This window comes from Ranitomeya imitator, chromosome 6 (assembly GCF_032444005.1).
Source record: "Ranitomeya imitator isolate aRanImi1 chromosome 6, aRanImi1.pri, whole genome shotgun sequence".
Taxonomy (NCBI): Eukaryota; Metazoa; Chordata; class Amphibia; order Anura; family Dendrobatidae; genus Ranitomeya; species Ranitomeya imitator.
The window spans coordinates 400,590,859-400,607,474 of NC_091287.1; the positions used below are offsets into that span (position 1 = coordinate 400,590,859).

At 43.3% G+C, this 16,616-nt stretch overlaps 1 protein-coding gene across 1 annotated transcript in view; it reads right to left on the reverse strand.

Annotated features, from left to right (window-relative positions):
- IMPACT (impact RWD domain protein) overlaps positions 1–15,724 on the reverse strand; it is a 58,699-nt gene extending 42,975 nt beyond the window's left edge. The window contains exons 1-3 of the mRNA XM_069731207.1: positions 15,644–15,724; positions 7,884–8,012; positions 7,683–7,735 (exon numbers count right to left, since the gene is read on the reverse strand). Of these exons, the coding sequence (XP_069587308.1) occupies positions 7,683–7,735; positions 7,884–8,012; positions 15,644–15,679 (218 nt within the window). The 5' untranslated portion in view covers positions 15,680–15,724. The remainder of the gene's footprint in view (positions 1–7,682; positions 7,736–7,883; positions 8,013–15,643) is intronic.
- Positions 15,725–16,616: the final 892 nt, after the last annotated feature.

The following is a 16,616-nucleotide window of genomic DNA, read 5'->3' on the forward strand; positions in this document are numbered from 1 at the left end:
TATGTGAGTGATAAACAGTTATGTCCATAAATATTGGAACAGTTCATAGATAAGGAGTGTGAATGTTTTATTGTCCTCTGATTGGGGTCTGGTTCTATGTTATGATGACCCCACACGGTCTGAGGAGCAAATTCCTTACTTGATGTAAAAAGATAAAAATCTATGCGAAACATTCATTCCTGCACTGAGAGTGTCAAAGGTCATCATCAGCTTATATTCCCAAACTCTTCTGTCTCTCTGAGATTTGAAGTTACCTTTTAATACAAGTAATTTTATGTCCATAATGCTATGATCGGGGAGACAAAAATGTATTTCCACAGGTAGATCCATTCTTTTTTCTCTTATTGTATGGCGGTGAGAATTTATCCTTGTTTTCAGTTTCTGCCCTGTCTCCCCAACATACAGACCCCCTTTTGGACATTTAGTACAAATAATTAAGTACACCACATTAGAAGTGACACAGCTGAAAGTATCTGGTATCTTGTAGTCATGATGTGAATTGGGGATCTTTATGTCCTTGGTCATTATAAATGGACAGGTTTTAAATTTTTTCTGATTTCAAGGAAAGGTACCTGCAGCTGTTGGAGAGGACAGGGAGCTTTTGACAAGGATTCTTCTTAGATTTGGGGGCTGCCTAAAAAACAGTAGTGGGGGGGTCTGGAAAAATGGATTGTAAGCGGGCATCTTTTTGTAGTAAAGGTTGTAATTTCCGTGCAGCTCCCCTTAGCACCTCCAGATTTGGATTGTAGGTGACTACTATAGGGACCTGGTTATTTTCTTCTTTAGCTTAGTAATGTAGCAGGTGATTCCTTGATATTCTGGTGGCTCTTGTAATTTGGTTTTGAATTGTTCTTGGATGGTAGCCCTGATTCAAAAAGGTCTTTCTGAGGAGACCAAGGTGTTCATCTCTATACATGGGGTTGGAACATATATGATTATATCTGATGGCTTGGCTGTAGTTTTTATGTGTTTTGGATGGAAACTGTCCCATTTAAGGTATGTTGGACGGTCGATTGGCTTCTGATACAGAGATATTTCTATTTCATTGTTCTGCAGCTTAATGATGATGTCCAAAAAGTTAATTTCAGTGCAGGAGTAGTTGAGTGTCAAGTTGATGGTAGGATGAAATTGATTAAACTGTTCATGGAACGTCTTTAGCTGTGGCTCAGACGCCATCCAGATGATTAAAATATCATCAATGTAGCAGTAGTAGGCCAGAGGCATGATGGGGCGTGAGGATAAAAAGTTGCTTTCAAGCTTGGCCATGAAAAGATTTGCATACTGTGGGGCCATTTTACTTCCCATTGCTGGGCCAGTGTCCTGTAGATAATTGTAATTGTAGGTGACGATGAATTTTATAAGTTTCACCACAGAATCAGCATCTGTCCCTGTGTTTTCTAGGAAGAATTTGCAGGCATGTAATCCATCCTGGTGTGAGATATTAGAGTACAAAGATTCCCCATCCATGGTGGGCAGGATGGTTCCTTCTGGTAGAGGACCTATTGCTGATAGTTTATTCAATAGGTCAGTTGGGTCCTGAATGAAGCTGGGTGTATCCTTTACCAGTGGTTTAAGAATACCCTCTACCCATCCAGATACCTGCTCAGTAAGAGTGACCACACATGAAATAATTGGTCTTCCTGGTTTGCCAGATTTGTGGATTTTTGGAAGCACATAGAATGTCCCTGTTCTTGGACTTTCTGGTATCAGGTCATTGGCTCTTATGAATTCGTCGGAAAGACAAGATACCAACTTGTTTAGTTCCTTGTAATAGTCCTGTGTAGGATCCGACTCAGGTTTTTTGTAGTAGCGTGTGTCCATAAGTTGTCTATTTGCTTCCTTCACATAGTCTGATGTGTTCATCATGACTATTGCACCTCTCTTGTCAGCAGGTTTGATGATGATTTCTTTGTTTGTTTAACTTTTCAGAGTCTGTATGGCCTTTCTCTCCTGGGCACTGATGTTGGATGCTTGTCTCCTGTTAGTAGCTATGATGGTGGATTTTATCTTATGTCTGAAGGAGTCTACATATTTATCCAAATGAGGGTTACATCCAGGTGGAGGTATCCAGTCTGACCTCTTCTTAGTTGTTGGGATCCCTTTTCCTTCAGTCCGAGTGTTTTCTGAATCTTCTGTATCATTGAAATATTCCCTCAGGCGCAGTCTCCTGAAAAAATGTTCCATATCACTGCAGAGTTGTTTTATCCAGGGCCTTAGTAGGACAAAATGAGAGTCCTCTAGAAAGCACGGCCAGCTTGACATTGTTGGGTTTATAATCTGAGAGAATAATGACACAGTTAGATGCTTTTCTGTCTGGAATGGAGTGGTTGTCCAAGTTGTCAGGTTTTGGCTTTGTTTTGTATCTGTATAGAGTCCTGAATTGAGGCGCAATCTGTATAGTTTCTTTTCCTTGTTATGAATCAGAGAGGTCCGTAGTTTGTTGTAGTATTGTTATAACTTTTGCTCTGTGTCTTCTGTAAGTGTTTTCCTCAGAGTTTCAAATTGACCTTGGACTTTACTCTTTATGCTGTAGCAGACATGCAAAAGGTGATTCCTTAATCTCTCAGAAGTCCTGTGACAAAGGTTTTGTGCATAATGGGTATTGTAGGTATGAAGAATTGGGTTTGTAATCCAGAGTCCTTTGGGAATTAGATTCTCCTTTTTGCATGTAGATAGGAAAAAATGTCATAGGTTTATAATGACAATGGACTAGATAAAGATCCCCAATTCACATCAGGACTACAAGTTACCAGGTACTTTCAGCTGCGTCACTTCTAATGTGGTGTACCTAATTATTTGTACTAAATGTCCAACTGGGGGTCTGTATGTGGGGTGACAGGGCAGAAACTGAGAACAAGGATGAACTCTCATCGCCATACAATAAGAGAAAAAAGAACGGATCTACCTGTGGCAATACATTTTTGTCTCCCCGATCATAGCATTATGGACATGAAATTACTTGTATTAAAAGGTAACTTCAAATCTCAGAGAGACAGAAGTCTGGGAGTATAAGCTGATGATGACCTTTGACACTCTCAGTGCAGGAATGAATGTGTCACATGGATTTATATCTTTTTACTTCAACTAAGGAATTTGCTCCTCAGACCATGGGGGATCATCATCACATAGAACCAGACCCCAATCAGAGGACAATAAAACATTCACACTCCTTATCTACGAACTGTTCCAATATTTATAGACATAACTGTTTATCACTCACATAATGGTAATTTTGCTTCACGTCACCTGTCTTATCTATGACATTTATCTGTGCTGTGCATAAATATGTGAGTCTTCAGAATTTCTATTAGTCTATGCCTGATGAAGAGACCGGAGTAGTCTTGAAAGCTTTCAATTTGTTACCATCTTTTCAGATAGCCATTAACCCCTTCATGACCCAGCCTATTTTGACCTTAAAGACCTGGCCGTTTTTTGTAATTCTGACCAGTGTCTCTTTATGAGGTAATAACTCAGGAACGCTTCAACGAATCCTAGCGGTTCTGAGACTGTTTTTTCGTGACATATTGGGCTTCATGTTAGTGGTAAATTTAGGTCGATAATTTTTGCGTTTATTTGTGAAAAAAATGGAAATTTGGCTAAAATTTGGAAAATTTTGCAATTTTCAAATTTTGAATTTTTATTCTGTTAAACGAGAGAGTTATGCGACACAAAATAGTTAATAAATAACATTACCCACATGTCTACTTTACATCAGCACAATTTTGGAACCAAAATTCTTTTTTGCTAGGAAGTTATAAGGGTTAAAATTTGACCAGCGATTTCTCATTTTTACAGCAAAATTTACAAAACCATTTTTTTAGGGACCACCTCACATTTGAAGTCAGTTTGAGGGGTCTATATGGCTGAAAATACCCAAAAGTGACACCATTCTAAAAACTGCACCCCTCAAGGTACTCAAAACCACATTCAAGAAGTTTATTAACCCTTCAGGTGCTTCACAGCAGCAGAAGCAACACGGAAGGAAAAAATGAACATTTAACTTTTTAGTCACAAAAATGATGTTTTAGCAACAATTTTTTTATTTTCCCAAGGGTAAAAAGAGAAATTGGACACCAAAAGTTATTGTACAATTTGTCCTGAGTACACCGATACCCCATATGTGGGGGGGAACCACTGTCTGGGCGCACAACAGGGCTCGGAAAGGAAGGAGCGCCATTTGACTTTTTCAATGAAAAATTGGCTCCAATCTTTAGCGGACACCATGCCACGTTTGGAGAGCCCTTGTGAGCCTAAACATTGGAGCTCCCTGACAAGTGACCCCATTTTGGAAACTAGACCTCCCAAGGAGCTTATCTAGATGCATAGTGAGCACGTTGAACCCCCAGGTGCTTCACAAATTGATCCGTAAAAATGAAAAAGTACTTTTTTTCACAAAAAATTTCTTTTAGCCTCTATTTTTTCATTTTTACATGGGTAACAGGATAAAATGGATCCTAAATTGTGTTGGGCAATTTCTCCTGAGTACATCGATACCTCATATGTGGTCACAAACCACTGTTTGTGCACACGGCAAGGCTCGGAAGGGAAGGAGCGCAATTTGACTTTTGAATGAAAAATTAGCTCCAATCATCAGCGGACACCATGTCGCGTTTGTAGAGCCCCTGTGTGCCTAAACATTGGCGCTTCCCCACATGTGACCCCATTTTGGAAACTAGACCCCCCAAGGAACTTATCTAGATGTGTGGTGACCACTTTAAGCCCTCAGGTGCTTCACAGAAGTTTATAACGCAGAGCCGTGAAAATAAAAAATCATTTTTCTTTCCTCAAAAATTATTTTTTAGCCCACAATTTTTTATTTTCACAAGAGTAACAGGAGAAATTGGACCTGAAAAGTTGTTGTCCAGTTTGTCCTGAGTATGCTGATGCCCCATATGTGGGGGGGAACCACTGTTTGGGCACACGTCGGGGCTCGGAAGGGAAGTAGTGACTTTTGAAATGCAGACTTGATGTAATGGTCTGCGGGCGTCATGTTGCATTTGCAGAGCCCCTGATGTGCCTAAATAGTAGAAATTCCCCACAAGTGACCACATTTTGGAAACTAAACCCCCCAGGGAACTTATCTAGTTATGTGGTGAGCACTTTGAACCCCCAAGTGCTTCACAGAAGTTTACAACGCAGAGCCCATTAGTTGTTGCCGAGTTTGTCCTGAGTACACTGATACCCAATATGTGGGGGTAAACCACTGTTTGGTCACACGTCGGGGCTCGGAAGGGAAGTAGTGACTTTTGAAATGCAGACTTGATGTAATGGTCTGCGGGCGTCATGTTGCATTTGCAGAGCCCCTGATGTGCCTAAATAGTAGAAATTCCCCACAAGTGACCACATTTTGGAAACTAAACCCCCCAGGGAACTTATCTAGTTATGTGGTGAGCACTTTGAACCCCCAAGTGCTTCACAGAAGTTTACAACGCAGAGCTGTGAAAATAAAAAATCATGTTTCTTTCCTCAAAAATGTTTTAGCAAGCAATTTTTTATTTTCACAAGGGTAACAGGAAAAATTGGACCCCAATAGTTGTTGCCGAGTTTGTCCTGAGTACACTGATACCCAACATGTGGGGGTAAACCACTGTTTGGTCACACGTCGGGGCTCGGAAGGGAGGGAGCACCATTTGACTTTTTGAATGCAATATTTACTGGAATCAATGGTGGCGCCATGTTGCGTTTGGAGACCCCTGATGTGCTGTAACAGTGGAAACCCCTCAATTCTAACTCCAACACACCCCTAACCCTAATCCCAACTCTAGCCATAACCCTAATCACAACCCTAACCCTGACACACCCCTAACCACAACCCTAACTCCAACACACCCCTAACCCTAATCCCAAACCTAATCCTAACCCTAATCCCAACCCTAACCCCAACACACCCCTAACCCTAACCACAGCCTAATCTTAACCCTATTTCCAACCCTAGCCCTAATTCCAACTCTAACCCTAAGGCTATGTGCCCACGTTGCGGATTCGTGTGAGATTTTTCCGCACCATTTTTGAAAAATCCGCACGTAAAAGGCACTGCATTTTACCTGTGGATTTACCGCGGATTTCCAGTGTTTTTTGTGCGGATTTCACCTGTGGATTCCTATTGAGGAACAGGTGTAAAACGCTGCGGAATCCGCACAAAGAATTGACATGCTGCGGAAAATACAACACAGCGTTTCCGCGTGGTATTTTCCGCACTATGGGCACAGCTATTGCAGCATCGGCCATGGCTGGATTGTAATATTTCACCAATTTTCATTGGTGAAATATTACTATCGCTCTGATTGAAAGTGAAACGTCACTTTCAACAGCCAATCAGAGCGATCGTAGCCACGGGGGGGTTGGGGGTGGGGGTGAAGCCACCCCCCCTGGGCTAAAGTACAACTCCTCCTGTCCCTGCAGGCCGGGTGAAATTACAGTTAACCCTTTCACCCGGCCTGCAGGAGCCCAATCCGGCCATGATGCATATGCTGCGTCACAGGTCGGATTGGCACAGGTTTTCATGACGCATACGATGCGTCAAAGGTCGGGAAGGGGTTAAAAGGTATCAACCACTGAGGACTCAATTCTAAATATTTTTCCACCATTCTTTCAACTGAGATTTCTTTAATTCCACTGTGTACTACTCATTGTGTAGGTTACTGGTCACCTCTGCAGTCAAGGAGTGTGCGCCACTTGCAGTTACCTAGACAAGGGGGGGCACCAGTTGCAGTTACCTAGGCAAGGAGTGTGTGCCACTTGCAGTTACCTAGACAAGGAGCACACGCCGCTTGCAGTCTATGCTTTAGAGGCTGAAAGTGCCTCTTCGAAAGTTGCCGAGATAGCTGGATCTGACCACCTTCAATACTCTGTGCTGTTCCAATTCTATAGCATCAAAGCTGACTTTGTTAATAGCATGGGAGAGCGCTCAGTTCTGACCAGTAATAGACTGCATCTGGGTGTGCGCTTTCAGTAGGCGTACATGGCAAAAATTATGCTCTACACACGATACACAAGAATCCTGTTTGCGGGGAGGCAGTCAGTAGTAAGCCCTGATGGGACTACTGAACGTGGGACAAAGCACTGTGTGAGGCACCCTAAGACTTGTTTTTACTGAATTAAAATAGAATGGTTGAGGGGGTAATTTTTTACATTTGTTAATCATAATTGTACATATTCTATATAAAAATACAGGTATTAATGGGAACCTGACAGCTGATAGAAGCTGCCCGATCCACGGACAGCATGTGGAAGGCTCTGCCATGATTCAAGCCATATGTGCTTAACTCTGAAACGCTGTAGAGTTTTAGAGAAAAACATAGTATCATAACTGCCAAAGACCAGGCTGCACGAGAAACTAGTCAGACAGGTGGGTCCCAGGCGGCTTCTCCCCGCCTTCTGCGAGTGACTGAAGGTCTCTCTCTGCATGGATGGATAGAGAGAGGCCTGTTACTCCAGGGCAGCGAATGGGGAAAAGCCGTAGGGGACCCGCCTGTCAAAACAGTCTCTCCTGCAGTTCGATCTGTGGTTATCAAAATATGTTTTTCACCGAAACATCGCAGCATTATATGGCTGAAATCATATAGCCAGTGCCTAATACATATTGCCTGTGGATCGGGCAGCATATATCAGCTGTCAGGTTCTCGTTAAGCATTTTAAAAATTTCAAGAAGGGCGAAGAGTAGGGTAACTAACAAACCTTACTTTAGTTGGTAGAGGGGAGGTGATGCAGATGGGTAATCTGGAGGTAGTATCACCTACACAAAAAAAAAATTACATTCAGGGGACATATAACTGAGGTTAACAATATTCCACCTCTGTACACAGAACCGATACACCCAATACGGTTTCTGCTGACAGATTCGGCCAAGGAAGTAGGATAGCAACAAATCCTCATCCGACTACCTGTAAACAAAGTGTCCACTCAGGATGATCCAAAGAGTCAGAGATTTTGATACAAAATATTCTTGCAGCTTCATCTATTACGCACCAGTCATCCCCATAGATGGATGAGAGGGCTTCAACTTCATCAATCTAAAAAAAAAAAATAATAATATAGAATTAATAACATGAAAGCGACCTTGTAAAATAGTCGATTCTTAAATCGAATTTGAAGATAGTACATACAGGGGGAAAGTGATCAGCAGAGTCATAAAATGCACAAGATGTCGTTATTGTGCAAATTGTGTCAAAATGGTTGAGAATTGGGCAAATGGCATAATATATATGGTCAGAACACCTCACCTTAGACACATACAGGCATCCATACACCCCAAACATTTGTGTGAAAAAACCCCCCATTGATTTGTGATTGATTTTTTTAAAGCATAATCGTTGATGCAATTTTTATTGTATAAATCAATAGTAAATGTTAAAATGAGCAACTTTGTAGTGGGCAAATCTGTTTCTTTCTCTGCCAAAACAGTCATTACCAAATTTCTCAATTCTCACTGAGTACATATTTTATCCGAGAATTTAAAATTTTGATAATGAAAGATCAATTCTGGCAGAGTAAGAAGCAGATTTCTCTTACAAGATATATTACAGAGTTGCTTATTTTCACATGTACTATTGATTTATGAAATAAAAAAAAACACGGTTACTCTTTAAGGCTGGGTTCACACTTACACAACGCTATACGCTGAGCACCACGTCAGGCTTTCCATCAGAATCCCTGAAAAACTGTATCCCGTGAGGACTCCTGACAATCACAGTCCTGGTGGTATTTATCTTTTTCCGACATGGTTAACCGTGTTTTTGTGCTACTCAGAAAAAGACAAAGACTGCTAGAATGGATGCCATACTGCGTCCATAGTAACCTTGTCTGCTCCATTGAAGTTGATGGCTTCATTGGGTCTCTGTAAGGGTTCACAGTTTCTGGAAGATTCTGACAGAAACCCTGACTTGGTGCTCGGCAGACACCACTGTATAAGTGTGGGCCTAGCCTTCACCGCCTCCTTTTATTTTGCACTATTCAAAACTGTCAGGTCAGCCACGAAGACTATCAAAAGTGTACAAATAAGATACCATATATACTCGAGTATAAGTCGACCCGAGTATAAGCCGGGGCATCTAATTTTGCCACGAAATACTGGGTAAGCTTATTGACTTAAGTATAAGCCGGGTATGCATTGTCCCCTCATCCCCATATGCTTGGTTCCCCCATCCCTGTCATTGTATGCATGGCTCCCCCGTCCCTGTATGCATGGCTTCCCCGTCCCTGTATGCATGGCTTCCCCGTCGCTGTCCTGGTATGCATGGCTCCTAATCCCCTAGCCTTGTGTGTATGGACAATCATCCCCTATCCTTGTATGCATGATTCCTGTAAAAAAAAAATCCTACTTACCTGCCAGCGCGCCCTCGTTGGCACTGCATCTCATTCGGTTTGGCGCCAGCAGCTCTTCCGGCCAAGCGATCACATGGCCCCGCTCATTAAGGTAATGAATATGCACTCCACGCCTATGGGATGAAGGGAAGGAGCACGGTTTGACTTTTTGAAAGCAAAAATGGCTGGAACCGAGAGCGGACGTCATGTCGAGTTTGGAGAGCCCCTGATGTGCCTTAATAAAGGAAACCCCCAAGAGACCCTATCTTGGAAACTGGACCCCTCACCTCTTTCTTATTCTGCCGGTCTCTGTTCTCGCAGTACATCTGCTTTCTGGTCACGTGGGGCCCCACGTGTTCCGACATCAGCTGATCGGGTGGTGACGTACTGTACCGGCGCACTTGTTATTACTGGTCCTGTCCTTATTACTGGATGTTGCTCTATTTCCTGCCGCAGCCATACTATATATACTCATGGGTAGGGGACCTGCTTTATTCGTTTTCCTGGACTACTGATTTCTGGCTTGGCTTCTGACTATTCTTTGACTCTCCCCGTTAGTAACTTGTAATCTCCTGGCTAAGACCCGTGTTTGTTTCACTATTCTTTTATGCTTGTCCCTTCTCTGTTTCCATGGCTTCTGGCTCCGGCCCCCTGACCACCTTCCACTCTGTCACATGATCATAGGTCCTTTTGCTTTACCTGATCACTGTCACATGTGGAAGGTCCCGTTGGTGTTCATGTTAGTTACCCGATGTCTGGTCCAGCTCCGTTGCTGCTTGGTGCAGTTTTCCCTGCAGCAGTAATACCCGGGTATCGTGACAGTATAATCTTGGAGATGCGTGGTACCAAAATTGCCACTAAAGACATTTAAGTCTGACAATTAGGGCCCCGATGGCAAGTCATCTATTTCACTGGCCATAAATTCAAGGAGGGTTTTCTCCCCCTTTTCCACCGGAATGGAGATCATCCTTACAGTCGGCATCTTTTCCTCAGGGCCACAAGGTTTTTCCACTACTTTTGAATAATGCGACGAATCAGCTACTGGCGTGGTCTCACGTTCACTGGATAGGACAACTGTTGGCCACAGGGCACAGAATAAAGGAAAATCCCTCCCTACTATCAGTTTGTAGTGCAGACTAACAACCACTAACACCTCATGGTGTGTTAATTAACCCCAGTGGGGTGGGATAGTATTTTAAGTCCCTGTGTATAAATAACACTCCGATTTTCTGGCGGGTGAACTCACTTGGTCAGCCTGTACCGGGATCACAGCCAGCTCACTGAGTCCAGGAAGGCCACAACCGTGGTGCCCTCTATTTCAACTTGCCATGAATGTTTATCACTGGGGGCTTCCATTTTGCCATTTGCAGACCCTTTTAGCATACAGGGAATGTCGGTACCAAATGTTTGTGTCCATGGGCTCAGCAAGGTGTATGCTATCGGCCCTTACGTGGTCTCGCTTGTGGCAATGCCAGCAGACTATTGCTGGACACCTCCTGATCGGTGGCCCTTGGTTCTGCCCTGTGGGGTGGAGATTTTCAGGACTTTCCTGCATTCCTACCCTGAGTTTTTTGGTAGCCCCCATACCGCTCTACAATGTCCACCATCTGGAGAACATTACTAGGGGACTCCTATCCAACCCAACACTGCAGTGGGTGTGGTAAGGCACTCCAGAATGTATCAGCCACTATGCAATCCACAATGACAACGGGAGACAGTACTAACGGGCTGAAACCACTTTTGTATCAGGTGCAGTAAGTCATAACACTGGGACCTCACCAGTTTGAAATGGTTAAATTCCAACTGTTGCACCTTCTGGGCTCGTACCAACCCATTTACACCAAGTTGTGCAAGGATCTCACCCTTGACAATTGCGTAGTTCACCACTTGGTCAGCCGGTAAGTCATAATAGGCCTTCAGGGGTCCTGACTCCAGAAACCAAGCGATGATTTTAACCACTTGATCCCGGGGTAGACCTTCCCTCTAGACCACTCTCTCAAACATGCAGGTAGGTCTCGACGTCATCTTGGGATTTGCGCACGGACCCCTTTCCAGACATTGACATCGAGCTCCTGCTGTCTGTAGCGCCTTCACGTGCTGTACTAGGAGCGCGATTGTCTATTTTTGTTGGTTAAATATCTGTTGCTGCGTGGCTTCCAGATGCGCTTTTACCACTGCCTCCATCTCTGCAGAAATCCCCATTTGGGAAGAAGAAAAAAAGTCAGATCTTCGTGCCAGCCTCATTGTGTGTGCCCACTAAACTTCAAGCCACCAAATGTGGGGATTCGCACTGTTAGGCAAATGGCACGGACGCAGTAAAGAGGCACACGCATGTTTTCATTTTAAGCTCAGTGTTTTATTCACACTGGTAGCAGAAGAAAAAAAACACAGTCTTACATCAGACAATTTAAACCAGGGGTCCCCAACTCCAGTCCTCAAGGCCCACCAACAGGTCATGTTTTCAGGATTTCCTTTGCATTGCACAGGTGATGCAATGTAAAAGATGTAAATAACAGCTTTTACTAGCACTTGCGGATTACTGCAAACATTTTTTCAAACTGAGTGTTTTTGGTTTTACCATTCTCTTTTGTGTCTTCAGGTTTCTTGGTGGTGTGTGAACATGTTCTTACAGACTTGTTCACTGTGCAAGTAGCCCATGTGTTCCTGTTTCCATGATTGTTCTCTTGTGTCTACAAGACTGGGGAGTTCCACCACTCCTCTTGGGCTAGCTGCACAAAAGCTGTTCTGCCCTGTATGCACACATGGATTTTTCCTCTCTGAACCCTGTTCACACAGGTTATATACAGATGATCAGGTTTTTAAATACATCAGATAGGGATTGCATACATTAGTTAGGACTGCTCTGATATGGGTATACCGTGAAGATTGGTAGAGCAGCTTAGTATACATATCAACCAAATACCCTGTTATTTACATCTTTTACTAGCACTTGCGGATTACTGCAAACATTTTTTCAAACTGAGTGTTTTTGGTTTTACCATTCTCTTTTGTGTCTTCAGGTTTCTTGGTGGTGTGTGAACATGTTCTTACAGACTTGTTCACTGTGCAAGTAGCCCATGTGTTCCTGTTTCCATGATTGTTCTCTTGTGTCTACAAGACTGGGGAGTTCCACCACTCCTCTTGGGCTAGCTGCACAAAAGCTGTTCTGCCCTGTATGCACACATGGATTTTTCCTCTCTGAACCCTGTTCACACAGGTTATATACAGATGATCAGGTTTTTAAATACATCAGATAGGGATTGCATACATTAGTTAGGACTGCTCTGATATGGGTATACCGTGAAGATTGGTAGAGCAGCTTAGTATACATATCAACCAAATACCCTGTTATTTACATCTTTTACTAGCACTTGCGGATTACTGCAAACATTTTTTCAAACTGAGTGTTTTTGGTTTTACCATTCTCTTTTGTGTCTTCAGGTTTCTTGGTGGTGTGTGAACATGTTCTTACAGACTTGTTCACTGTGCAAGTAGCCCATGTGTTCCTGTTTCCATGATTGTTCTCTTGTGTCTACAAGACTGGGGAGTTCCACCACTCCTCTTGGGCTAGCTGCACAAAAGCTGTTCTGCCCTGTATGCACACATGGATTTTTCCTCTCTGAACCCTGTTCACACAGGTTATATACAGATGATCAGGTTTTTAAATACATCAGATAGGGATTGCATACATTAGTTAGGACTGCTCTGATATGGGTATACCGTGAAGATTGGTAGAGCAGCTTAGTATACATTTTTTGCAAAAAACGTATCAACCAAATACCCTGTTATTTACATCTTTTACTAGCACTTGCGGATTACTGCAAACATTTTTTCAAACTGAGTGTTTTTGGTTTTACCATTCTCTTTTGTGTCTTCATTTTTTGTGCACATACTGCATTTTTTTCCTGAGCGGATTCGCATTCCAGAAAAAAACGCAGCATGTTCATTAAATTTGCAGAATCGCAGGGATTCCACACACCTAGGAATGCATTGATCTGCTTACTTTTCGCATGGGGCTATGCCGACCATGCGGGATGTAAGCAGATCATGTGCGGTTGTTACCCAGGGTGGAGGAGAGGAGACTCTCCTCCACGGACTGGACACCATATAATTGTTAAAAAAAAGAATTAAAATAAAAAAATCGTGATATACTCACCTTCGATGGCACCCGGAGTCTTCCTGCCCCTCAGCGCTGCACGCGGCCGCTTCCGTTCCTGTAGATGGTGTGTGAAGGACCTGCGATGACGTCGCTGTCACATGACCGCGATGATGTCGCGATCACGTGACCGCGACGTCATCGAAGGTCCTGCACACACACCATCTATAGGAACGGAAGCCGCTGAGGAGATTGGCTGTTTGCGGTAGGTGAGTATAACCATTTTTTTAAAATTATTTTTAACATTCTATCTTTTACTATTGATGCGGCATAGGCAACATCAATAGTAAAAAGTTGGTCACACTTGTCAAACACTGTTTGACAAGTGTGACCAACCTGTCAGTTTTCCAAGTGATGCTACAGATCGCTTGGAAAACGCTAGCATTCTGCAAGCTAATTATGCTTGCAAAACGATAGTTTTCTGCGGGAATATGCATGCCAATTCCGCATGCGATATACCCGCGGCAGGAGGCGCAGAATTTCCGCGTAAATTTCCGCTGCAATTCTGCAACGTGTGCACTTAGCCCAAGCGTTCAGCGCAGGGTAAATGTGCGCTGAGCCTTACTGCGATCTTTGGGAGGCAGAATGAAAAAAATCAACAGCAGGTAAAGGATTGGTTTTATTTTTTACGTTTCTCGTGTGGTATAAGTGATGAGGTGACTTCATTCTTCAGGTCAGTGCAGTTACAGTGATACCAGATTTATATCGGGTTTTTATGTTTGGCTGCTGTCACACACTAAAAGACGCTTTTTGTGCAAAAACAAGATTTTGCATTGCCATATTTTGAGAGCTATAATTTTTCCATATTTTTTTTTTTGTGGGACGAGTTGACGTTTTTATTCATACCATTTTCGGGCACATGATATTTTTGATCGCTTTCTATTCCGATTTTTGGAAGGCAGAATGAACAAAAACCAACAATTAAGGATTTTTTTTTATACCTTTCTGCGTGTGGTAAAATTGATAAGGCAGCTTTATTCATAGTGTCAGTATGATTACAGCGATACCTCATTTATATCTTTTCTTATGTTTTGGCGATTTTACACAGTAAAAACTATTTTATATAAAAAATAATTCTTTTTGCATCCCTTTATTCCGAGAGCTATAACTTTTTTATTTTTCCACTAATGGAGCTGTGTGGGGGCTTGATTTTTGCGGAACAAGATGGAGTTTTCAGCGATATTACAGTCTATTTCCTTTTTTTTTTACGGTGTTCACTGAAAGGGTTCACTAGTGTAAAAACTGTATAGGTTGGGTCGTTTTGAACATGGCAATACCAAATGTGTACTTTTTTTTTTTTTACATAAAAATAATTATTTATGGGTAAATATATTATTATTTTGTGATTTAAATTTTTTTTTTTTTACAATTTTTCTTTTACTTAGTCACTCTATGGAACACCTTAAAACTGTCAATTTTTTCTCTCACACAAGCTTGTTAAAATATGCTCTGAGCATGGTCCAAGAAGCTGCTGCTCGCCTGGTGACCTGGATTCACCCTGGCAATGTTCGGTCCCTCACGATGACGTAGCGTGGGCGCCGATCGGAGGGGAGAGGGACCCCCTCGCTCTCCCTGCCATATAAATGTGATGGATAATGATGGCAGCATTTAGGAGGGTAAACAGGGATCCTGGCCGTAAGAGCCGGGTGTCAACGGTGATGTTCGCTGAACACCCGCTGACCATTGCCCGCAGTTAGAAGTGCGCAGGCAATCGCCATGATGTATATATACTGCATATATCGGGAAGGGGTTAAGAGAGTTTTGAGGGGCACGACAAAGTAAAGCCAAATTCACTGAGTGGGGGGCGTTCTAGTATTGGGGCTGGTGGGGTTTGCGTGCCAGGGCTGGGGGCAGCAATGGAGAATCACACAGGTGCCATTATACCCTAAGGCCGGTGTGACGGCAGCAGGACAGCACATATTGCTGGGATCTGACATCTGTGTGTCCTGGATCAGCACTTCTATACTAATCTGCAGACATTGGGTCTGCTCTTTCCCTTTTCCCCATAGTTAACACGCTGATTTTAGTTAGGTAAACAATGCACAGTGTGACCACAACCTCATAACCTGCACGTCCTCACAGCCCAAACAAGCTCAGGGTCTCCGTGGATTTTTACAACAAGCTCCCACATTATATCATAACACGTCTGGTCCCGCACTGACCGTCCGCCACGCTGTCACTCACTTGGCTTTGTAAGTTTTCCTCTTCCGTGTCAGCCATGGAGCCTGATGTGTTTCCTGTGAAAGTGCAGCGGCAGTGTAAGACTTCACCACTAGATGGCGCTCGTCGCCTATGAAGGTTTTCAGTGTGCGCTCAGTAATTACCATGCTCCTGTACGATGTGCTGCTTGTGTCACTGACTGTATGTGATTGATGGTGGCCTAATGGCAGCCTCGGCATCCTGGTGGAAATGTCCCAGGTGGTCCTGTACATAGCTAATAAGTCATTCAACTGTCCATGTACAGTACTTACTGGAACAATTAAAAAATACCCCCCAGTCTCCTGTGCCTAGATATTGCTATTACGACCGTTGCCCCCTAGTTTACATTTCAGAAGTCTACCTAAACCCAGTGCCAGCACAGGCGAGTGCCAGAGCCCACAGGGCCTAGAAATCATGGGCCCCCTGGCAAAAGTCCTAAATGGGCCTGTGGGGTAGACGCATAGGCAGGGGCGGACATACCATTGGTGCAACCTGTGCGGCTGCACAGGGACCCAAGAGGTAAGGGGGCCCATTTCTCGCTCCAAAGCAGGTGCAATTTTGCATTTTTAGGAGTTTTCGGGCTGCAAAGGGTCCATATATTGTTCTTGCACAGGGGCCCTTTTCTGACTGTCCGCCAGTGCGCATAGGGCCTACCTTAGGGAGTGGGATATGAATTGAGACACTTATACAGTCTCAATTGAAGCCTCTTACCTATGTAAAACCAAACAGTGAATTCCCCCACAGTACCCACCACACACAACATGATGTTTCCATAGCTCTGCAGTATAACAGCAGCATAACATTCTATGATGCCTCTACAGTGATGCCTACAGAGTATAAGGTCCCCACAGTTCCTCCAGAAACAACATGAGGCACCTCAAGTCCTTAACACATACAGTGGGGAAAAAGTATTTAGTCAGCCACCAATTGTGCAAGTTCTCCCACCTAAAAAGATGAG